Source organism: Labeo rohita, chromosome 2 (assembly GCF_022985175.1).
Source record: "Labeo rohita strain BAU-BD-2019 chromosome 2, IGBB_LRoh.1.0, whole genome shotgun sequence".
NCBI lineage: Eukaryota > Metazoa > Chordata > Actinopteri > Cypriniformes > Cyprinidae > Labeo > Labeo rohita.
The window spans coordinates 6,132,565-6,157,800 of record NC_066870.1 but is presented as its reverse complement, the minus strand read 5'-3'; the positions used below and the strand labels follow the sequence as shown (position 1 = coordinate 6,157,800).

The following is a 25,236-nucleotide window of genomic DNA, read 5'->3' as shown; positions in this document are numbered from 1 at the left end:
CGGAAAGACCTCAACACACCCTTTTTTAAGTTAAAATCCACCGACGTTTATCTAATCTACTCTCCTGTCTAGTTTGTTTGTCTGGCGAAAATGGCAGACTCGGCGTTATGATTGGTCAGGTCACCTGTCAATCAAACTCCAAGCATGAGCGACTCGATTACAGACATGTAGTCCAGAGCAATATGAATTCGGTATTCAGTATGGAGATACTAAAACAAACAGCAAAAAGCTAAAGGTTTGTAATTTTGTCAGGTCAACTTCTTAATTTTCGATCTCATCAAATTATCCAGGCTCAACGTTTGGATTAAAACGCAAGAGGGATCAGCAAAGCATCACTTACTGCGCTCATCAGTAAAAAATAAATCACCTCTGAACTCCAAAAACTTAATTTTGTTCGAAAATCACTATTAATAGCATCTACAATTTAACAGAAATTCTTTTCTAATAAAATGTGTCTTGAAGTGTTACCTTTAAATAAATACTATATATTTTATACTATATTGTAAATAAAATGCAATTAAAATATTATTTCTCTTTTAAAATGATATATAGTCTATATATAGCAGTATATTCAGTCATGCCTGGCAACTGACAAATGTGACCCTGGACCACAATACCAGTCATAAGGGTCAATTTTTCGAAACAGAGCTTTATACGTCATCTGAAAGCTGAATATACAAGCTTTCCATTGATGTATGGTTTGTTAGGATAGGACAATATTTGGCCGAGATACGACTATTTGAATATATGGAATCTGAGGGTGCAAAAAAATCAAAATATTGAGAAAATCACCTTTAAAGTTGTCCAAATGAAGCTCTTAATAATGCATAGTTTTGATATATTTATAGTAGGAATTTTACAAAATATCTTCATGGAACATGATCTTTACTTAATTTCCTAATGATTTTTGGCATAAAAGAAAAATCTATAATTTTGACCCATACAATGTATTTTTGGCTATTGCTACAAATATACCCCAGCGACTTAAGACTGGTTTTGTGGTCCAGGGTCACAAATAGGTATTTAATATTGCTAGGATATTCAAAGGTACTAACAGTTAAGTATTATTTAATGATATAATCATTTAGGAAATCACAGACTTTGCAAACTAATTGTATAACATTGGAAAATACTGTATGTGTACCATGGTTTAAAAAATGAATGTCTATGCAATTTAAAATTACATTACTTTATATTCTGTTGATATAAATGTCTGATCATTTAGAAATTGCTCTGTGTAATTTGTCAGCACTCTGGCGGAAAAATATTCTGCATAATTCATACAGGAATTTCATGCAGTAATGTTAACAAGCCCTAAATGAGCTAAAATCTGGTTCATGTTCACAAATAAACACTCATTATGACATATGTTTGATGTTTTATTCAAGTGTGGAAGACAAGAAGTACATTCAGTTGGTGAGTGGTGGTAGTTTGGTTCTGGATGAGGGTGTATGGCCGTTCATCTCCTGTTTGAGTCTCTGGATCTCCAGGCGCTGAAACTGGATGATCTTCTCAGCTTCTTCTAGACTCTGCTGCGACATCAAACCGTTCCTCCCTGCTGAAGCTGCACCTGAAACATATGAAAGAATAAGGCACTGAGAACCTCCAACATGAACATCTGAGATGTCAATATCAATGTTGTCAATGTCCATGTTTATCCAAGTTTATCCAAAACCTATAGATTTCACACTGGTCACCTCTCGTGTTAGCAGAGCTCTTGATGTTCTTGTTAAAGCTGCTTTGACTTTCATAGTTGTGCAGCTGCATACGGACTGTGCGCAGCTCCTGACGCAAATCATTGATCTCTTTCATAAGAATGACGTTGTCCTGGACACAGATGACAGATGTGAGATCTTTCACACAAACAGAAGCAGTGACAGTGACACTCATACTGAACATGTCCAATTGTCAGGTCAGTTTTACTGATTTAGATTGAAGATACTGCACACTGTTATTGTTTGCTTCTCTCACCTTCATGAGCTTTGTATTGTTGGCCTGGAAGACATTTGTGTCCCTAGTGAGTTGGTTCTTCAGTGTTGTGATAATCTTCTCATAGTGCTCCCTCTGTCTGTGGTTTTCCCTCTGGATATCTGTGTCCACCACCACTTTCTCAACCTACAGCCACACACCACACAAGCTCCAGTCACTGGACGTCAAAAGAGTATGAATAATGTAGAAATGTATTGGTCTTACCACATCAGATGGCTGAACGTAGCATTTATAGAGCTCTCTAATGTTTTCCTTTAATCTTTTTGGGTCCTGTATGCATTCCACACATGTGTGAAGGTCAGCTTTAAATCTCTGTACCAAAACCCCAATGTCCTGCACCTGGAGAACAAGACAGCAGGGCAGTCAAAAGTCTAGAAATTATAGTGCAACTAGAGTATTGGTATATTTATGTATTTAAATGTCAGCTAAAAACAACAAACAAAAAACAATATACAAAATTAATTAACTGTTAAATGTGACCTACGATCCACTGGTGAGCAAGTGCTAAATTTCTCCACATCTTTTCTGAGGAAAAAGATGGGTGAACTATTCCTTTAAAGGAAAAATTCAGTGTAGCAACCCAAAATGTACATGGATAGTACCTATAATCACTAAGTGGTTTTGTCCTTGAATTGTGTATGTGTTTGTGATCCAGAAAACAACACATACACAATTCTTTCTTTTTTGTTTAGTGATTCCCTTGTGAGTCCTGAACAGTTAAACTGCCCACTGTTTGAACCTTTTCCAACAATGACTGTATGATTTTGAAATCCATATGAGGGACTAAACTATTAAAGAAGGTTCAAACACACATTAAGAACTGGGGGTTTAAAACTTTTGAACAGAATGTACTTTTTTCTTATTTTGCCTAAATATCATATTTTTTTTCATTTAGCACTTAGAAGCCCTTTAGAAGCTACAGAAGATACTTACATGTTTCCCAGTAAGTTGTTTACCCTGATCTTCAAATTAAAAAAGTTTTCACAAAACGTAATGCATCGTTTTTGCTTCTGGAGCATCAGTGAGCATTTGAACCTTCTGTAATAGTTGCATATGAGTCCCTCAGTTATTCTCAGTGTGAAAAGATGGATCTCAAAATCATACAGTCATTGTTGGAAAGGGTTCAAATACACAAAAATGCTCAAAAACCAAAGAATCTGTGGGGAAAAACCAAAGAATCTTTTTTCTAAAGAACAGTGGGCAGTTTAGGACAAACAAGGAACTCAAGAACAACTATCACTAAACAAAAAACAAACAAACAAACAAACAAAAAAACACACAGCTGTGGATCATTCAGGTAACAACACAGTACTAAGAATCAAGTGTATGTAAACTTTTGAATGGGGTCATTTTTAACTATTATTTTCTCTTGTGGACTATATGTAAACGTCTTTTATGTTAAATATCTTATTCAGTTCAGTACTAAATGAAAAATAACATTTGTATGATCCCTCTTATTTTGGTAAAATAGTTTCCAGATTCTGCAAGGTGTATGTAAACTTTTGACCTCAACTGTAGATCTGCAGTGACTAAATGAGTATGAACCTTTAAGATGTGTGCAGTACACATACCAACCTTCCTCATTTCTTTGTGCATTTCTTTGTCTTTGGTTTTTAATTTTAAGGTCAGTTCAGCAGTTTTCAGCTCCAGTTGTGTGTTCGTCTTATGGAACTCCTTCAACTCTCCCTCCATCTGAAACACACACATCTTTTATTACACTGTGTTCATAACACTCATCTTGTTTATGTAAATAGTTTTTTATTTACATCTGTGACTATGTATTCTGTGGCACGTTTATTTATTATGAATGATATTTGTTTTTGTAACTGAATGTTACTTTTAAGTTTGACAGTGCAGCAATGCTAATGCGCAAAATGATGTGGCTCAGGCAGAAAGGGTTGAATAAAACATGACAGCTTGAAGGGATGACACATATGCAAAAAAGGTGTCCCACCTCCAGCATCTGCTCCTTCAGCTCCTGGATTTCTTTCTCTTTTGGCTCAATCTGCTCTTCCATATATTCAGCCCTGAACTCCATGACTTCAATTGTTTTGTTAAATGTGTCATTCTTCTTTTTCAGCTCATAGATGCTCTTTTCCTGTTGAGACAGAACAGTTTTTACTCTCATGCATGTTTTTACTTCTGCTGATTATATTTAGGCTAGTTAATTCATTAAATTCAGAAAAGTTGTGTTCATTTGTGAAGATTATTATATTATATATATACAGTATATATATATATATATATATATATATATATATATATATACATATATAGAATATTGTATATATATTATTTACTATAATAATTAAAGTTAATGGAAAAATCCTATTGGCTTTTTGTTGAAGAATCCAAGGTGATGCTAACTTATGGGTTGGTCTATAAAAAGCATCTATTCTTGTTAAACCCAAATGAGTGTGATAGATGTATTATTTTGAACAGTTTATATGACTCCGTAGGGTGTGAAATTGGTAATTTAAAATCTGTCAACAACTGCTTAGACAGCCAAATGTTGTAAAATGAACAGGACTTACTGGACTTGCTTTTCCTCATGTTAGCATGAACAGGGCTCATGTGTGCTCACCTTGTCTTGTATGATCCCATCTCTCTTTTGAATTGCGATCTTTAGCCCAGTGATGTCGTTCTCTAGTGCTTTGATGACAGACTGCAGCTTCTGCACTTCCTGCTTCAGCTTCTCAATCTCCAAGTTCCTGTTTTCAATTTCTCTCTGCAGGACGTGAAACTGTACAACACAACGCAACCTACATAAGGTTCAGCTGTTTTCGCTTGTAAACAGTGCTTGACGTGCATATTTCTCGCCCGAATCAGACGGGGTGACTTTTTTACAGGCCAAAACAGTATTATGGATATGGAACTTGTATTTTAGCCAGAAGCAATTATTTGAAGTTAAAACGTCTTAAAGGAGAAGAAAAAAAAGGCATGAACATCTTGGATGACAAGGGGGTGAGTACATTATCTGTAAATTTTTGTTCTGGAAGTGGACTTCTCCTTTAATGATGGATTTGTTTATTACAAACATGCAGCTTTTGGCTTCACATTAACAAGACATTAACTGAGTGACTGGAGTTGTGTGGATTACTTGTGGATTATTGCAAAGTTTTTATCAGCTGTTGGACTCTTATTCTGACGGCACCCATTCACTGCACTAACTTCAGATGAAGAAACAGACTCATCTTGGATGGCCTGAGGGTGAGTCAGTTTTTAGAAAGTGTTCATTTTTTGGTGAATTATTCCTTTAAGATTACAAAACTACTGAGATATATAAATAAATAAATAAAAATAATAAAAATACATTCAGACCACTATATAATACAACAATTTTTTTTTTTAACCAAATCACCTACCCCACCTTTAAACTGAAATTATTTTGTCAAATTATAGTCACTTACCTGCTTTGTTGTGGTATCTAATTCCACTTTGAGCCTAGTGTTGGCCTTTTTTTCTTCTTTAAGATTTTGCTCGTATTTCATGCGGATCTCATGGATTTCCATATCTGCGTCCTCTTCCTCCTGCTTTATGTATTCCTCAAACTCCCGAACCTTCTGCTGGGATTCCTCCTGATTCTGCAAGTTGGAAAGAAAAGGGTGATATATTATTCTGTGTACAAATTATGATTCTGTCATCACACCTTAGGTTTTAGTATTTTTTTTTTTTTTTTTTGGTAATTTTTGGGGTTGACAGCCAGAGACCCAAACATTTTCAAATGAACAGAGTGGCCAGTAAATGATTCAACACATCTACATTTGTCTTTAAAATAAGTCATATTGGTTTGGAATGACATGAGATGGATAAATGACAGGATTTTTTTATTTGCTAAGCATTGGCAACTTGGCAGAAATATTCACAGTGGCCTTTACCTGGGTGATCAGTGTAATCTTTTCTTCCAGCTTTGCCTCATAAGACTGCATCATCTCCTCCAGGGCTCGGGTCTTGCTCTCCTCAACACTGTGCAGCTGCTGCTCATATTCCTGCTGAACTTTATGAAGCTTCAGTTGTAGCTCCTGGTATTTCTCATATTCCAGCATGAGCTTCTGGTTATTGGTCGACTCTGCGAAAAGCAGCTTCAGTTAGTCCAAATAGTTAGTCCAATTATATATATATATATATATATATATATATGAAGTCATGGCCAAAAATATTGGCACCTTTGCAATTCTGTCAGAAAATGAAACACTTCTCTCAGAAAATTGTTCCAATTGCAAATGTTTTGGTATTCGCATGCTTATTGTTTTTGTTTGCACTACAACAACACAAAAAAACAGAGAAGTCAAACTTGTTAAAATTTCACACAGAACTCAAAAATGGACTGGACAAAATTATTGGCACCTTGTCAAAATTGTAAGAAATAAATACTTTTCATGTGATGTTCCTGTAATTTGTATATTTTGTTGACCCTGGAACAACATTTTAATCCAAAAATTTAATCTTGACCACATCCCTAAACCTAAACCTAACCCTACCCGTGAGTAATCACTAAAATCAGAGGAAATGATAGATGAATGACACTGATGTACAAGCACCAAACACTGATTGTAAGCCTAAACTTCACAAAAACTATAAACTGTTTTTTCAAATCTGATTGGTTATTCACCATGTTGTTCCAGGGTCAACAAAGATGTTCATCCAGGAACATGTTGTACTTGGTAAAATCAGGTTCTGCGCCAAGTAACAGGTGTGGGCAATATAGTGATCACACTTGCAACCAGTTAAAACGGAGAAAGGTTGACTCAACCTTTGTGTTGTGTGTCACACTGAGCATGGAGAAAAGAAAGAAGTGTAAAGAGTTGTCTGTGGATTTGAGAGAAAAAATTGTGGAAAAACATGGACAATCTCAAGGCTACAAGTCCATGTCCAGAGATCTTAATGTTCCTATGTCCACTGTGCACAATATCATCATGAGGTTTACAGCCCATGGCACTGTAGTTTACCTCCCTGGATGTGGATGGAAGGGCAAAAGTAATGAAAATTACAACAAAGGATTTTTCGAATGGTGGACAAAGAACCCCGATTAACTTCCAAACAAATTCAAGCTGATCTGCAGGCACAGGGTACAACATTGTCAGCTCACCCTATCCGTCGCCATCTGAATGAAAAGGGACACTATGGTAGGAGACCCAGGAGGATAAAAAGGCATAAAAAAGCAAGACTGGAGTTTGCCAATACTTATGTGAGAAAACCACAATCCTTCTGGGAGAAGCCAGCAATGAGTCCAGATCTGAATCCCACAGAACACCTCTGGAGAGATCTTAAAACTGCAGTTGGGAGAAGTCATCCTTCAAATCTGAATGACCTGGAGCAGTTTGCAAACGAAGAGTGGTCCAAAATTCCAGCAGAGAGGTGTAAGAAACTAATTTATGGTTATTTTTTCCAAATGGAAGGCTACCAAATATGGGTTAAGGTTGCCAATAAGTTAAGGGTGCCAATAATTTTGTCCAGTGCATTTCTTTGGGTTCTGTGTGGAATTGTATCAGATTTGACTTTTCTCAGTTTTTTTGTGTTGTTCCAATGCAAACATTTTTGGCCATGAAGGTGAATGATAAGCACAGTTTATATCAGTTTTATATAAACTTATTTAGTTAAGTGTGCAAACCTTTAACCCAGGACCCCCTAGAGACACAAGGGTTGTAAGTTGGTATCAAGATGGCTTTAAATGCTTTAAATAAAACAAACCAAGCTTTAAAATAGGCTAAGACAACTAAAAATCAAGCCATATTTCTTATTTTAGTTTATTCTGTGGTCTTGGGAAATCTGGTTAATGTATATATCTTAAGTGTGATTTCCACATGGAAAAGTGATTTTTTTCTACGTATGTCAAGCTCAAAAATATTTTATTGGACAGAAATTGCTATTTGTGCATATCTAAGAAAAAAAATATTATCCATTAATAATGAATGACTAGAAATGTCATGTAATTTAATTGTTCATAAAAAGTGTGAACATTCTAAATAATTGTAATGAATTAAATTAATATTTTTATTATTAATTAAATTATTGTTTATTTTTTAAACTGATTTATTTTATCAGCATGTAAAAATGAATGAAATATGTTTTATTTACCCATGTCTTGCTGCTCTTTATCATGTTTCTCTAAGACTTCTGAGAGAGCTTTAACATGGACTGCTTGCTGTTTCTCTTTCTCTGCTTTCAGGACCTGTAATAAAAATAAGAGTTATAAGTTATAAGCCGTTTGTCTTATGAAATAACAATGTTTTTCATTATGGACCTCTTGACACTGACCTCTTTCTCAGCATTTAGTGAATTGATCTGTTGGGTACATTTTTCAGTGAGTTCATTGATCTTCTCCTTGTATTCAATGTCCCTGAGGCTGAGCTGGTACTTGTTTTCCTTCTGGAGCTCCATCACTCTTGCGTTCAGGTCCAGCATTAATTTATTCTGCAGGATGGTTCAACACAAGTTTTTCCAAAATGTTTCCTAAACTTTCTCTTAAACGCTCAGTTTTATGCCATGTTAAGATTGTTCAAGAACACAGTTGCTGCTTAATATTTGGTCTTTTTTAAATTTAAGGATAACAACCAATACAAAATTTGCTGATTTTTTTTTTGTGACCAACACAAAGGAAAATATTTCCTGAGATTACCTTTTCCTCAAGGTCTGATTTGGTGATGAGGATTTCTTCGGCATATCTTAGTTCCTTCTCTCTTTTCAACCCCTGACCCTCTTTGTCAATGATTTTCCAGATAAAAAGACTGCTGTCTTCTGAGACAGTTATGAGGAACTGGTCATCAAAAGTGATAACCATCTACGGACACAAGACATAAAAACATTAATGAAAAACAAGCTTAAACTCAAATTCCAACAAATTTTAGCAATGCAAACCTTAGTAACAGGGCCAGCGTGGGCCTGGTACTCTATCCAGTCATTCTGGATGGGAAGAGGGTATTTGATGGCCCTCACAGTCCCAGTGGAGGTTCCAACGAAGAGAGCTCGTCCTGAACGGGACATGGCAACAGTGGTGCAAACCACATCACCTGTACGCACTTCCTTAAGGATCTGCAGCAAGAATATTAACAAACTGTTTTATCTCAAGGGATTATTTATGGTTCTGTTAATCCAAAGCATTCAAATACAGTTGAAGTCAAAAGTTTATATACACCTTGCAGAATACGCAAAATATTAATTATTTTACCAAAATAAGAGGCATCATACAAATGCATGTGATTTTTTATTTAGCACTGGCCTGAATATTTCACATAAAAGTTGTTTAGTCCACAAGGCAACACAATGCATTAAAAGCCAGGGGTGAAAACTTTTGAACAATATGAAGATGTGTACATTTTTCTTATTTTGCCTAAATATCACTTTTTTTCATTTAGTACTGCCCTTCCGAAGCTACAGAAGATACTTACATGTTTCCCAGAAGACAAAATAAGTTAAATGTACCCTGCTCTTCAAAATCCAAAAGTTTTCACCCCCTGTCTCTTAATGCATCATGTTTCCTTCTGGAGCACCAGTGAGCATTTGAACCTTCTGTAATAGTTGCATATGAGTCCCTCAGTTGTCCTCAGTGTGAAACAATGGATCTCAAAATCATACAGTCGTTGGAAAGCGTTGTGCGACCTGAAGGATTTTTCTGGTAACAACATCATTCAAGAATCATTCAGGTAACAACAAGATTATTAAGAATCAAGTGTATGTTAACTTTTTTGAACAGGGCCTTTTTTATAAATTCAACTATTATTATACTACATCTTTTATGTGAAATATCTTTTTCAGGTCAGTACTAAATAAATAATAACATGCATTTTGTATGATCCCTCTTATTTTGGTAAAATAATTAACATTTTTCAGATTCTGCAAGGTGTATGTAAACTTTTGACTTCAATTGTATACAGGTGCATCTCAAATAATTAGAAAATCATAAAAAAAAGTTCATTTTTTTTATTTATTTAAAAAAATGAAACTTTCATATATTCTAGATTCATTACATGTAAAGTAAAACATTTCAAAAGTTTTTTTGTTTTAATTTTGATGATTAGAACTTACAGCTCATGAAAGTCAAAAATCCAGTATTTCAAAAATATTTAGAATATTTACATTTGAGTTTCACTAAATGTCCATCCCTACAGTATAAATTCCATGCATCTCTTGTTCTTTAAAACCACACTAATGGGGAAGACTGCTGACTTGGCAATGGTCCAGAAGACAATCATTGACACCCTCCACAGTAAGTCACAGAAGGTCATTACTGAATGGGGTGGCTGTTTACAGAGTGCTGTATCAAAGCATATTAAATGCAAAGTTGACTGGAAGGAAGAAATTGGGTAGGCAAAGGTGCACAAGCAACGGGGATGACCGCAAGCTAGAGAATACTGTCAAGTAAAGCCGATTCAAACACTTGGGAGAGCTTCACAAGGGATAGAATGAAGCTGGAGTTAGCGCATCAAGAGTCACCTCGCTCAGACGTCTTCAGGAAAAGGGCTACTAAGCCACTTCTGAAACAGAAACAGCATTAGAAGCATCTTACCTGGGCTAAGGAGAAAAATAACTGGACTGTTGCGCAGTGGTCCAAAGTCCTCTTTTCAGATATTAGTAAATTTGGCATTTCATGTTGAAATCATGATCCCTGAGTCTGGAGGAAGACTGGAGAGGAATCCAAGCTGCCTGAAGTCCAGTGTGAAGTTTCTGAAGTCAGTAATGATTTGGGGTGTCGTGACGTCTGCTGGTGTTGGTCCAATGTGTTTTATCAAGTCCAAAGTCAGTGCAGCTGTCTACCAGGAGATTTTCGAGCACTTTATGCTTCCATCTGCTAACAAGCTTTATGGAGATGCTGATTTCCTTTTCCAGAAAGACTTTAGCACCTGCCCACAGTGCAAAAACCACTTCAAAGTGGTTTGCTGACCATGATATTACTGTACTTAACTGACCAGCCAACATGCCTGACCTGAACCCCATAGAAAATCTATGGGATATTTTCAAGAGAAAGATGAGAAACAGTCGATCCAACAATATACAGATGATCTGAAGGCTCAATAGTGCCTCAGCAGTGCCACAGGCTGATCACTTCCATGCCACACCTCACTGATTCTGTAATTTGTGCTAGAAGCAAGTCATTTGCTGTAATATGTGCTGCCGACTGAGTATTGAGTGCATAAATGAACATACTTTAAAGAACTTGAACTTTTCTGTTTTGCAAATCCATTTTTTGATTGATCTTAGGAAATATTCTAATATTTTAAGATACTGGATTTTTGACTTTCATGAGCTTTTAGCTCTAATCATAAAAATTAAAACAAAAAAAAACTTTAGAAATATTTTACCTTACATGTAATGAATCTAGAATATATGAAAGTTTCTTTTTCATGATATTCTAACTTTTGAGATGCACCAGTTATATACAGATATATAAAATATCCTGCATTAAAGGAATATTTTGAGTTCAAAATTTAAGCTTGATTGACAGCAATTGTCACATTTATTACACTATTTATTAATCTCTGTTAATGTTAGTTAATAAAAATACAGTTGTTCATTGTTTGTTCATGTTAGTTCACAGTGCATTAACTAATGTTAACAAACACACCTTTATTGAACTACTAATTTTAACCACATAAATAAATTCTGAAGTACTTATAATTTCAAGAACTTTATTAAAGTAAATCTATACCAATCAGAATCCAGTTCTGTGACTCAGAAGTGACTCTTATTTTGAAATGTCAGTTGAGACTTTTAAAAATGTGCTCACCTGACAGTCTTGGATTTCTTTCAGAGAGCAGTCTGTCCCGACAGCGAAGAATGTCTTTGAGTCAGAAGAGATGGTCACTCCTGTGTAGCTGCATGTCTTGAGGACGCTCTCAGACTCTCGCTTACCGGTGAGAGTATTCCACTCGTACACGGCCCCGTCCATGCCACATGACACAAGACGACTGTCGTCTGCACTGAACGCAATGGCCCGCACCTGAAGCACAATAACATAGACTATAACTCCGTTTAAAGCCTTCTCGTGTTTCAGTGGATTTCCTCTTTCAAACTAGCCTCATCAAATACTGTTACATACACAGTTAGAACAGAGATGACAGAGTTTTCACTTCTGGATGAACTGTTTCTATACATTTCAGAACACATACTTTTTCATTGTGTCCCTTCAGATTCAGGACATCCTCAAATGTGGTAGTGGAGTAGATGTTGATCACGTTTCCATTGACAGCAGCAAACAAGTGGCCCCCTGGCTGTACGCACACTGGGGATAAATACATGGAAAATTAGCCACCACAGTCAATCCACAACATGTATAGGCATGTAACAAATGAGAACAATGCTTATACAAGAACAATGTTGTATATGTGAATAAACAGATAATGTCAAACTTGAGCAATGGTGAGACGCACCTCACGGCAACCGCGTACATTGAACTCCTTAAAAATCCTAATGTCATCAATGAGTAGAGTCATGAGACGGAGTTTGTCTGAAAATCCCACCAGGATGTAGAGTCCAGTGGGGTGAAGAGCTACGCTGTAGGCTTCCTCCTGGAACTCCTTGTACATCTCTAAAACACTGGACAACACACTCACGCTATTGGAAATATCCAACATAATATCTGCTAAAAAAAAAAGCCATGATAGCGCAGACCGGAATGGAATTTTGATGTGTTAGTGCTGGCAAAGTCAACTTAAAATATCCATTAAATATGTTTAGTAAAAATAATAAATACACTAACATTCATGTTTTAAAATTAGGTGTGAGTAAAATTTTTTTATGTTTTGTAAAGAAGTTTATTATCCTCAACAAGGCTCCATTTGTTTGATCAAAAATATAGTAAAACAGTAATGCTGTGAAATATTATTCCAAAATATATAATTTATTTCTATTTTAATACATTTTAAAATGCAATTTATTCCTGTGATGCAATGCTGAATTTTTTTTTAGCATCATTACTACAGTCTTCAGTGTCACATGATCCTTCACAAATCATTCTAATATGCTGATTTGCTGCTCAAGAAACATTTCTTAACTTAAAAATAGTTGTGCTGCATAATATTTTTGTGGAAACTGTGATTTATTTATTTTTTTTGATGAACAGAAATTCCAAAAGAACAACATGTAATTTTTTGTAACCATGTAATTATCTTTTCTGCCATTTTTGATCAATTTAATGTGTCCTTGCTGAATAAAAGACAAAGAACAAACAAACAAATCTTAAAGATCTATTTATTTTATTTTATTTACAGCTTTTATTTATAGTTTTAGATTTAATTTTTTTTAAAGAAATGTATTCTTTCATCAATAAATAATGCTGTGTTATGACACCTTTATTTTATTTTTACTCACACTGTATTATACTGTGTTATAAACAGTCTTTATAAACAGAACTATACAGCTGGTTTTATATTTTAGCAGTGTTGGGGAGTAACTAGTTACATGTAGTGGAATTACGTAATTTAATTACAAAATAAATGTAACTGAAATTAGTTACAGTTACTAAGAAAAAAATGTTAATTAAATTACAGTTACTTTTGAAAATGTAAATGATTACAAAGGGGGTTACACCTGAATTTTTTCACATACACACACTCACATACAGATTTAGTTGACTTCTTTGCAAAATTGCTTTGTGACTGCTCTAAAATGAGACACCAATGTTTCAGGAGTTTAGGACACAGAATAGGACACATCGTCACTTTCACTGCATTTAAAGGTTCTATCTGACCTTTTTTTTTCAAAAATTGAGTTATTTACATATTCTTATTCGGTGGCAACTTATTTACATTATGTGATGTTTCTTTTGTAAGCTGTGTACATTTTGTATGTTATGATTTCACATCTGTATTTAACCTCAGAATGATCTCAAAGTAAATAATAACTTTAATACTTTACTGTACTAACTTTAATAAGTCTGAATTTGTGAGGCTGTGCTTTAAATTAAACTATTACAAGGCTCTGTGGAATGCTTGATCCTGATTGGTCAGTCATGACATTCCAAGGTATGTTATTCCCCCGATAACAACTGGTGAAAGCTAATAACTCACACTTATCCAGACTTAAATGTTTCAAAATGATTAACAGTTGAAAATATTAGAAATTTAGAAAAGTAATCAAAAAGTAATCAAATGTAATAAGTTACATTACTTTTATACTTATTGCATTTTAAATAGAGTAACTTGTAATCTGTAACCTATTACATTTCCAAAGTAACCTTCTCAACACTGTACTCTCAGAAGGGTTCATTTATTTGGCTTATTTTTATTTATTTATTATTTATTTATTTATTTATTTTATACTTATTTTTAAGTGTGAAACCCCCCAATAAGTGTAGGATTTTTTTTATTTTTGGTAAGATCGAGACACAATTTATACATTTATAAATACATAGTTTATAAATATATATTTTTTTAGAATTTATACATTTAGATATTTTTGCAAAGTGACCATTATCTCAAAAAGAACTTTTCTTGCAAAGTAAATATTGCTTTGACAGACATTTACAAGAGAATAAAGACACAAAATAAAAACACTGCCTCACAGTCTTAAAGGGATAGTTGACCCAAAAATGAAAAAAAAAAAAAAGAATGCTGGCTCCTATACTGTCGTGAACGTGCCCTGAAGACTGACACAGAAGAGAAGAAAGAAATTGTAAAGCCGTTATTTTTGTTTTCTTTGTGCACAGAAAGTATTCTTTTAGCTTCATAAAATGAAGGTTTAACCACTCTTGTCACATGGACGTTTTAACGATGTCCCTACTACCTTTTGGGGCCTTGAATCTGTCAGTTGCGTTGGTGTCTATGCAGGGTCAGAAAGCTCTCGTATTTCATCAAAAATATCTTGGTGTTCTAAAGATGAACGAAAGGTTTGGAACGACATGAGGGTGAGTAATTAATGACAGAATTTTCATTTTTGGGTAAACTATCCCTTTAAGCTCACTATGAGACGCTATGAGTCTCTTTAAGAGAGCTAAACTTACTTGGTCTCAAAGTTCCAGATGCGCACTGAGCGGTCCATGGAACAGGTGGCAATGAGCGGTTTGCGGATGCAGGTGGATAAACCTGTGATAACGCTGGAGTGGGACGAGTGAGACAGGCGCTTAAACTGAACACAAGCTCCCTGATAACACAACAGGAGATAGAGATGTGTGAGCCATGACTGGTATGATGAGTAAATACAGAACTATGAGTAGAACACACTTTTACAAAATTATATATGGTAGATGGTGAAAGACCTAAAATCTTTGCAATCTTGCATTAAGATATTTTTATTTTCGAAAGGTCTGATAATTCTCTCATTAAGTTTGTCTTGAAGTAGTAAGCCACGACTCATCTCTGCTTGCAAAGACTGAGACAGACGAGGCAACTTTTTCACTGGAGGATGCATTATTATGGCCAGAAATTAAGGTTAAAATGCCTTAATGATAGATTTGTTTCTTACAAACATGTGACTTTCAGCTTCACAAGACGTTAACTGACAGACTGTGCTAGGTGTGAAAGCACCCTAAATCTGTTCCGATAAAGAAACAAACTCATCTACATTTTGATTGACTAGAGTACATTGTCAGCAAGTGCTAAAATTACTCAAACTAAAAATTTAACTAAAACTGAAGTAAAAATGACAAAATTAATAAAAATTAAGCATATAACAGAATTAATAAAAATTGTTATGAAATTAAAAGAAAAAATAGAAATAAAAGCTCATTCAAAAATGTTGTTAAAGGGGTCATCGGGTGCCCATTTTCCACAAGTTGATATGATTCTTTAGGGTCTTAATGAAAAGTCTATAATATACTTTGGTTAAAAATTCTCAATGGTAGTGTAAAACAACACCCTTCTTACCTTGCCAAAATCAGCTCTGCAAAAATCATCCCATTCTGGTCAAGGCTGCTGTAAATGCAAATGATTCGTGCGAACATAGACAGATATATGGGAGGCACATTTCCTTTACAAACAAACGTAATCCACTGCATCTTCAGCAGCGACCACTACGTTCATTATTACTTCCAGCAACACAAAACCTCAATCGCTCAATTCTTGTCTAACTTACATCCCTGCTCCGGCATCAAAACATGGAGGTTGGACTGTTACAGCTGATCTGAGGTAAGACGCTCATGTCAATTAACTATCGTGGGAGCGGCCTCTGTCGGTGTGACGCCACAGCGACAGGTATCCGAGAATGGCTCAATTTGAAAAAGGGAATATCATTTTTACAGATAAATTAAAAACCACTGCATGGATTTTTATCATTATAGGGTAGATTTGTACATACACTGCCAACACACATTAATGTTCAAACAACATGTAAAAGTGAACTTAGCATCCGATGACCCCTTTAAAAACCTAAACTATGAATATATACAAATATACTAAAATAACACTGAGGCAGACCTTGTTGTACTCGGCTAGAGAGAGATTGATGTCGTAGAGCTGCCCGCGGTCTGTGCTGGCGGCCAGGGTCTCTTCTGATGGACTGATGCACAGAGTGCTGATTTCCTGCTGCTCTGCAGAACTGGGATCATTGCTGAACAGTTCTGGAGGAATCTGAGATGACAAGACAAGAAAACTGTTTCATGATCAACCATACTTTCCAACGCCAAACCTGATGCGCTACTGTAAACATTTGAATGAGAAAATGTCATGGCACCTTTATTTCTTTGGTCTTCTTATACTGGTCTTCCTCCTCTATTTTCTCAAACAAACACACAGTGCCAGGACCAGCGGAGCAAGCGAAGCCATTAGAATAACCTACAATGGCTGTCACTCGCGGAAGTGTGGAGGAGGTCTCCTTTGAGTCCTGCTTTTCTGACTGACTGCAAGACCAACATACACAAATTAAACTAACACACTGAAACATGACATATTGGTCCTCAGTACCTCATGTACATTCTGTATCAATTATTGGGTGTTTCTTCACCTTTAGGCATCGCACTTTTTACAAGAAATTTTTGAGTTCTGAAACTTAAAGGATGTTTAATATAGTGAGCTCTTATATGTCAAAAGATCAAGGGAATTTTGATTTCTCATTGCACTCACCTGTCAATCTTCTGCACAGACGTCACATTCATCTCCCAGCGCAGGCGGCCTGCCTCAAACATCATTAGCTGACCTGCGTCTGTGCCAGCAATCACCTGCTCCGTGGACATCCAGGTGTGGCACAGGAAGTTATGGGTGTCTGTTTTAAATATGTTGGACTGTTTCAGGGTTTCTCCAGCATAGCGAAAGATCTTGAACACCCCATTGCCACTCACACAAATCTGTGTGTTGTCCTCAGGGTTGAAGCTAACCTAAAATGGGAATAAATAGATTGTATTAGGACACCTTGATCGCTGTAGTCATCAAAATTACTTTAAATGGTCAAATTAAAGTTTTATTAATGTGGTTGATTTGCATTATGGTTATAAGAATATAAGAAAAAGGATTTTCCCATATAGCAAAGATGTGCTTAATTGTCATTAAAATAAAGTTACAATATAATTTTTATTATTATTTTTGGTTATATTTTGATAAACAACATATTCCATATGGAAAGTTTATTCCATGTATTATAGACCAGTACTTTATTATAGTTAATAATAGCAAATAATCTTTATACAGTTCATATATTGCAATATGCATTTGGTTAAAATCTTGATTTCCTGATGTCAGCATTATTTTAGCATTATTTATACACTAATTTTGTTTTTAATAATATTTCAAATCAGCTTTTATTTTTACATTTAAAGTTTTCATTTTTGTAAGTTTTAGTTTTGTGTTTTTATATTTAAAGTGTTTTAGTTAAAATTACTATTCATTTTTTTACATTTCAGATTTAGTTTTAGTTTAATTTTAGTTTTTATTTATTTATATTGTAATTTTAGAAACATTTTTGTGCTTTAACTTAGTTAGGTGCCAAGGGAACATTTCTAATTTTCATTTAGTTAAAGTTTTTCATCTACTCTTTTTATTATTTATTCACATCATTTCAGCTTTACAGCTTTTTCAATTAAAATGTTTTAATAGTTAACATTAGTTAGCAATAGTTTCAAGTGTTTCAGTTAACAATAATAACCCTGTTTACTACATACAATGTGATGATATTTAGAAATACTCATTCATATTAATATAATTTTTAATAATATCTTAAACTGAGTATTAGTGGCGACTCAAACCCATAAAAAAACAAATGTGGGTTATATTTCTCCCCAAAATAAAAATAAAAAAGAAATAGAAAGAAATAAGAAATTCTATTTTGCTTGAAAAGCATAAACAACATTTTTAGGATATATTCCATTAATTTTGACATAATTTGACAATTGACAATGACATTTATCCATACTTCCCCTGACAATTGCCATTACTTATTGCAAAAAAAAAAAAAAAAAAATTTATATGAAGAGTTCAGATGCAAAACCAGCTAAAAGTCATCTCGGTCAAAATAAGATAATGATACTGAGTGAATGCTCCTGACACATATTATACGTCCATCAAATACTTTTACTTCAAACTTGCTAAATTCCAGCCTCAGCCCAATCAGAAGTACCAGTACTTACACAGAAACCTATACAAAGTAGCCAGAAAGAAATGCTAATTTTAAAGAAATACGTCAGATGGATTTAGGGGCTTTTGCATCTGAACTCTTCATATATACTTTATACTTTAACTAATGGTGGGAAAGCGGGATGTTCAACTGTCAAAATAATAAATAATGCCACAAAGCCAAACATCTTAATGGTCCTAAAACCAGACTTCTATATGGAAAATATAATTTCTTGATTGATTTTGGGGGTGAAATATGTCTATTTTAAAACCTTCCTGTTAACTGTGTTTACCTGGTGTATGGGGCCATCAGTGCTCGTCTTCACAGTGGCCATCACCTTCTTCTTTTCCCACATCCAGAGGAAGAGAGTCCAGTCTGGTCCACCTGCCTGACCGATCAGATACTTGGAGTCTGGGGAAAAGGCCATGCAGACAAACTCGTCCACTGAGATATCTCCTCCAGTTAACACTTTCCTTTTCCTGCTCTGCTCGTGCTGGAGATCATACACAGTGATGGTGGCTTTCTCTACACATTCAGACACAGCCAGATAACGCCGGTTTGTGCTGATGGCCAAAGCCTGCATGCCCTGACTCCTCTCTGTACCTGTAACGACAAAGGAACTGGTTATATATATATTTGTGTGTGTGTACTTGTTTTTGCTACATTGTGGGGACCAAATGTCCCCACAAGGATAGTAAAACCTGAAATAGATAGTAAAACCGGCCTGCGGTCCCCACAATGTTAAAAAATTATTAGAAATAGTAAATGATGTTTATCTGAAAATGTAACGATGCAAACATGTTTTCTGTAAGGGGTAGGTTTAGGGTTAGGGTTGGGTTAGGGGATAGACAATATCGTTTAGTCAGTATAAAAACTATAGAAGTCTATGGAAAGTCCCCACAATTCACAAAAACAAACGTGTGTGTGTGTGTGTTGTGTTCTAGGAACATTAAGCTGTTTATTTATTTAGCCTTGTGATGTTTTCATGACACAGATTATTATTAAAATGTATTAAAAGTTCAAATGTAAGTATCAAATAAACAACTTTTGATTTATACAAGTTTTAAGGAACGTTTATTTGTCTCAGATTATCAATGTATTGCATTTCATATTACATTTCATCATAGATAGATAGATAGATAGATAGATAGATAGATAGATAGATAGATGTTTACTATAATAAAGTTTGGTAGTACCTGGAATAAACTTCTGCCATTTCTGATTAATGTTATAGCGCACACAGTTGTTTCCACACGGAAATATGACGGTTTGCTCATCAAAATACAACAAATTATTCCTCACTCCTGTTCGCAATCCAAATATATAATGAGACTGTGCCACTACTGTAGCCATCTGGCAAAATTATTAGCTAACACTCTGTAGAAAAGAAAGATTTAAACGAGTTGGTTTGTTAGCTGTGCATCTACATGACACTGTAGTGTTGATTAGTTAGTTACTATGGCAACAACAAGCTACCGCGTCAGCGTCCTTCAAGACTACAAACCACGCCCATAACACCGCCCCCAAAACTAGTCTGTCTGTAAACATTGACAATATGATTATTTACGTCAAATTATAAATACTTTTTATAGCCCTAGAAATACATTATTTATGGCTGCCAAAATTAAAGCGTGTTTAGTCATCCACTTTTATTTTATTATCAACATGTGTCCAAAAAAATATGACTTACACCTATAATAAAGGAAAATAAGTGATAAATAATAATATTCAAGCTTATTACATACGTGATATAATAAAAATGGTAACACTTTATAGTAAGGTTCCATTTGTTAACATTAATGTATTAACTAACATGAACAAACAATGAGCAATACATTACAGCATTTATTAACCTGAAAATACAGTTGTTCGTTGTTAGTTTGCTAGATCACAGTGTATTATAACCTAATGCACAACTTCTGATTTTAATAATGCATTAGTAAATGCTTAAAATAACTAAGATTAATAAATGCTGTAAAGGTATTGTTCATTCTTAGTACATATTAACTAAAGAAGTTAGTTAATGTTAAGTAATGAACCTTATTGTAAAGTGTTACCATAAAATATAGAATAATATACTATAAAATATAGGCTATTATATAAAACATAGAAATCATGACAGCGCCCATACAAAGTAGGACGTGACAGACATCATCCCGACACCCTCAATAAAGTTATGAGCCAGTGAAATGGGCTGACACCGCCCATTTTAAAAATGACTTTGAAACAAAATTTAGTTTTGAAGTTTTTAGAGTTCAGTGGTCTTTCAGTGTTAGTGATGAGCGCAGTAAATGATGCTCTGCTGCCCTCTTGCGTTTGGATCCAAACATTCAGTCTGGCTATTTTTATGCAACTAGCTTGAAAAGTAATTAACTGGTGTGATGCAAATAACTAAGAAACCCTTTTGATATCCAGTCTCTTCTCCGTTTAACTAGTGCTGAAGTGATTGCATGCGTTTATGAACCATATAATAATGTATTTGGCTTTATTACATAATGATATTTATCTGCTTTTTTAAAACTCCAAGTACGAACATTTAAATTGAGCTTTAAATGTAGCACGAGTCTTAATGTGTCTAAGGTATGACTTTTATTATTGTGTAATAAAAAGTGTAATGTCTGTACTAAATACTGTATCCATACTGTCCAGGCCATTAATCACCCTGGTGAAAAAAACAGCATATGCTGGTAGGTATGTTTTGATGCTGGAATGCTGGTTAGGTAGGTTTTGATGCTGGTTTAAGCTGGTCTTTAGCTGGTTTAAGCTGGTCCTTTGCTGGTTCATGCTGGTCCTTGACCAGCAACATGACCAGCAAAAACCAGCAAAGGACCAGCATAAACCAGCATCAAAACATACCTACCAGTATATGCTGGTTTTTTCACCAGGGCATGACGCTTGTTCTGCACTACGTGTGTGATTTGAGCTATTTTAGCTCCTGGCTCCTCTGAACAACAGGCCAATGGTATCCTAATGGACAGGTTGAGCTGCAGATACAGTATGTTCATTTAAATGTACCTGAACGTTCTACTGTTGTTATAACGTCATACATTGGAACACAGTGCTGTTGTAGTTCTTGTGTGCGACTCGGAAGAACAAGTTATCCGTATTCCCTTGAAGATAGATCTTTACAGAAACACATAAAATAATCATTAACTTAAGTTAAAATGAACATCACAATAACATACATATTTTAAATATCTGTAATACCGGTCTTCTCTCCGCTTTGTTGTGAATGACGCTTTCCATCCTCATGCTGCTGCGAAAATTCACAGAACATAATGAACATGGTAAGTTCAGTAACCCAAATGTTTATTTAAACTTGCATATAAATACATGAGAACATTGTATTAATGCATGTTAAAGTGCAGCTTAAATCTTTTGTCTGAAAAATTACTAACATTGATACTGGTGTACTGTTTATTTCTGTGAATGACTCTCTCGTCCACTGTTTGAGTTGCTGGACCACAATGGTAAATGTGGAAGAAGAGTCATGTCAGCAAACAAATAAAAGGTAATAGTTATTGTTTGCTTAAACACAAGCTGTAAAAACTCAATTTAAAGGCTTTTAATTAACATTGTGCACATTTATTACAATACAATCAGCGTGTGTTAAAATCATTGTATATCTGATACTGGTCTTCTGTGTTTTTTCCATGCTTACATCTCTTCATCTGCATGCAACTGAGTGAACCACAATGGAAAATGTGTCAAGAAGGGTCATGTGGAAACTTTAAACTGGCACGGTAACACAACTTTTCTATTCCAAAACCTAAATTACATGCACTATTTAACAATATTGTTTAAACAAGGCCATTTAGTGGGAAATCATCACTTTCTAACTGTGCAAGCTGGAGAATCTGGAGTTACAGAAACAGTAGAAAAGGTTTGCTCTTCTCTCTCTGCTTTCTACAGTCAAACATCTTTTGTATGGCATCTTATTGAATATCGCACTAAATTCCAGGTAAACAGGGCAACTTCATTGAGATGCTAGACATGCTGCTGCTGCTGCTGTGCTTTTTCCTCTGAGAATGTTACTCAATGACATTAACATCTGGACCAACCACCAATAGCTATCTTTCCATTTCCCACTTCTTATTCTTCTAACAGACCAACAGCAGCAAGTTCTTTATTCTTCACAATCAGCCAATGCCCACAGGAGTCTCTCCTCTTATGAAGACTGATGTCTCTCCATCCGTCCATCCACCCTTCCTTATTTTACAAGATGCTGTATCACTCCAACAGACTTACCTGCTCTCACAAAAAGCAACACATTTAGAGCAACTCCACTGCTTCAAAAAAAACTGTTGACATGGTAAACCACCAGAACTTCCTATCCACACTTTCTGACCTAATAATTACAGAGACTACATCTCATCCATCAGTCAACCATAATGTCACAATACAACTGGGGTCAACATAAACACCAGCCAGCACAGTGACATCCTAACCGCATGACTGTGGAGGACTGGACTACTGCAATGATCCATTAACCAGCCTTCAGTCCAGTGCAATTACACCACTGCAAAAGATGGTACACGGCTGCACATCTGATGTTTAATCAACCAAAAAGGACTCAACATCACATCCCTCTTGGTCTCGTTCCAGTAGTTTCCCGTATCAGATTCAAGGTTTGTTGTTGGCCCTAAGGAATGCAACTGGACAACAGCACCGTCTTACCTCAATATCCTTCCACAAATATACAGCACCTTCTAGCACAGTGGTTCTCAACCGGTGGGGCGAGTAGGCTACAGGATGGGAGCAAAAAAAAACACAAAAAAAAAAAAAGAAGCAAATTCGTGATCTTTGTTTGGATTCATCGGATCTATTTTCGCTGCTAAAATAGACCAAAACAGTCATTATTTCATCAAAAAATATAAGTGACTTAATATTATTAACTTGTTTGTTGAACTGTCATATGAAATCAGTGTCACATTTTCAATCGTGAGGTGAAATTAAGTGATGGTCAATTGTCAGCTCTCTTGGTCGTCAGGTCGTGTGATGTATGTTGCTGAACTGTATTCAAATGTTATAAATATAAAAACACCACATTTTGAAATTTAACTGCAGTATGTCAATTTAGTTTATTTGTGTGTGCTGCGCTCATAGACTTTAGAAAACGGCGCTCATTTGTTTGATCAGTGATGCGCGGGTTGATCCAAAATGAGCGGGTGCTTGCGGTCACCCGCGGTTACCCGCAGTTACGAGTCATCCAAAAATATTTTTAATGATATTCGGGTCGCGGCGGTCGGGTCGTTTGAAATAAAGATTCCAATTAAACCTTTGTAATTTATAGGAAATATTCAAGCAATAATATATAAATTATCTCATGTATATCCTTGTTTAAAACCAGGGATTAAAAACGAATTCCAAGTAAAAACGGTATTTTTCTTTACATTTCCAGAGAGCGAAACGAACGAAATTAAACATTACTTAATAAATTCAAGGCATAATTTCCTTATTCATTTGATACAACTATTATAGCTATACAACTAATATATAAAAAATAATATTATTTTGTCATATTCGTGATTCCTGAATTTATATATGAAAACTTCGTTTTGAAGTGCATTCGTTAAGTTTGTATAAGAAAATTCTTTAGCCTATTGAGTTGATTTAATATTCTTGATAATTTTTAGAAGAAGTTAAAAGTTAAGAAAAAAGGAATTGGCTTGTAATCTATATATTTAGGGCTATAGGCTAATATTTTTCTTAACTTCTATTACACTGTAGATCGAAATAAAATAATTCTTGATCATATTTAACATCGGAGAATCACTGATATAATTTAGAGTACTTCGAAAACGAAACTATTTAAATCTGTATAAAGGAAAGACAAAATAAATCACAACAAGAACAATCTGTATTTTTCTTGTAATCAAGAACATTTCTTTTGACAAAATAGACTTCAAGCACTGATTATAACACAAACAAATCATCCTCCTGGCGACTTTTATTTTTATTTATTTATTTATTTTTTGTCAAAAGCGACAAATCCAGTGATTTTTACTGGTGTTTTTGGAGACTTTTGTGGTGTTTGGAGACTCGGAAGCACGAATCACCCTATAGTTAGGCCTACTGTGCTCAACGAGCAGCGGGTGCTGCCGTGAGCCCCTCTCCCGTCCAAAAGCACTCACAGGCGGTCAGTCTCTCAGTAGCCTCGCGCAGCACTCAGAGCAGAGAGGAGACACACACCCCTCCGCGTCCAGGCTGCAAATGAATCGCGCATGCGCATGGCCGCCGATAATGCCAACTGCAATGAACCAGCTTTGGGGGGGGCCCAGCTTGCAAAAGGTTGAGAACCCCTGTTCTAGCACATCATCTACAGTCAGTGAACGAGCGCTGCTGCCTGGTGGTTTCATCACAGCAAAGTACAAAGTAACATTTTACAACCTTTATTCACCTCAAGAAACAGCTGAAGACACATCTACAACACTTCACATAAATACATCTACAATTCTCTTTGTATAAATAAATTATGTTTATTGTATCTATAATGCCAAGGCCCTCATGACATGACATTGACACACACAGACAACAGGATATATTAAGTATGCTTCAAAATCTGCCCATAGGGGGCAATAAATCCTTTCATAAACCTGCAACAGGAATCAAAGGAAAATTAAATCAGTTGATCAGTTGTACAGTTCAGTATCAGTTGCACATATCACATATATCTGGCAGCACCAATAAAAGTGGCTAATAATTGTCAAGTCTAAACAGCCAAGACAAAACAGGACATAACTGTCCAGTGCATTGTGTGGAAATGGGCCA

General features: G+C 35.2%; 1 protein-coding gene and 1 long non-coding RNA gene across 2 annotated transcripts; one reads left to right on the top strand and one right to left on the bottom strand.

Moving 5' to 3' along the window:
- Positions 1–1,366: 1,366 nt before the first annotated feature.
- On the bottom strand, positions 1,367–19,908 carry cfap57 (cilia and flagella associated protein 57). Its single transcript, XM_051122674.1, is given in 23 exon segments — positions 1,367–1,570; positions 1,698–1,827; positions 1,972–2,115; positions 2,194–2,328; positions 3,565–3,681; positions 3,944–4,087; positions 4,574–4,732; positions 5,400–5,573; positions 5,868–6,058; positions 8,068–8,161; positions 8,248–8,403; positions 8,609–8,770; positions 8,848–9,021; positions 11,714–11,926; positions 12,096–12,196; positions 12,199–12,208; positions 12,357–12,522; positions 14,927–15,066; positions 16,338–16,490; positions 16,594–16,759; positions 16,983–17,233; positions 18,758–19,068; positions 19,662–19,908. Coding segments are annotated over 23 exon segments (3,609 nt in total). The 5' UTR covers positions 19,819–19,908; the 3' UTR covers positions 1,367–1,409.
- LOC127173057 (uncharacterized) lies at positions 4,862–6,031 on the top strand. The gene is made up of 4 exons (XR_007828703.1): positions 4,862–4,953; positions 5,034–5,199; positions 5,463–5,594; positions 5,898–6,031. It is a non-coding gene; the product is annotated as an uncharacterized LOC127173057 (long non-coding RNA).
- Positions 19,909–25,236: the final 5,328 nt, after the last annotated feature.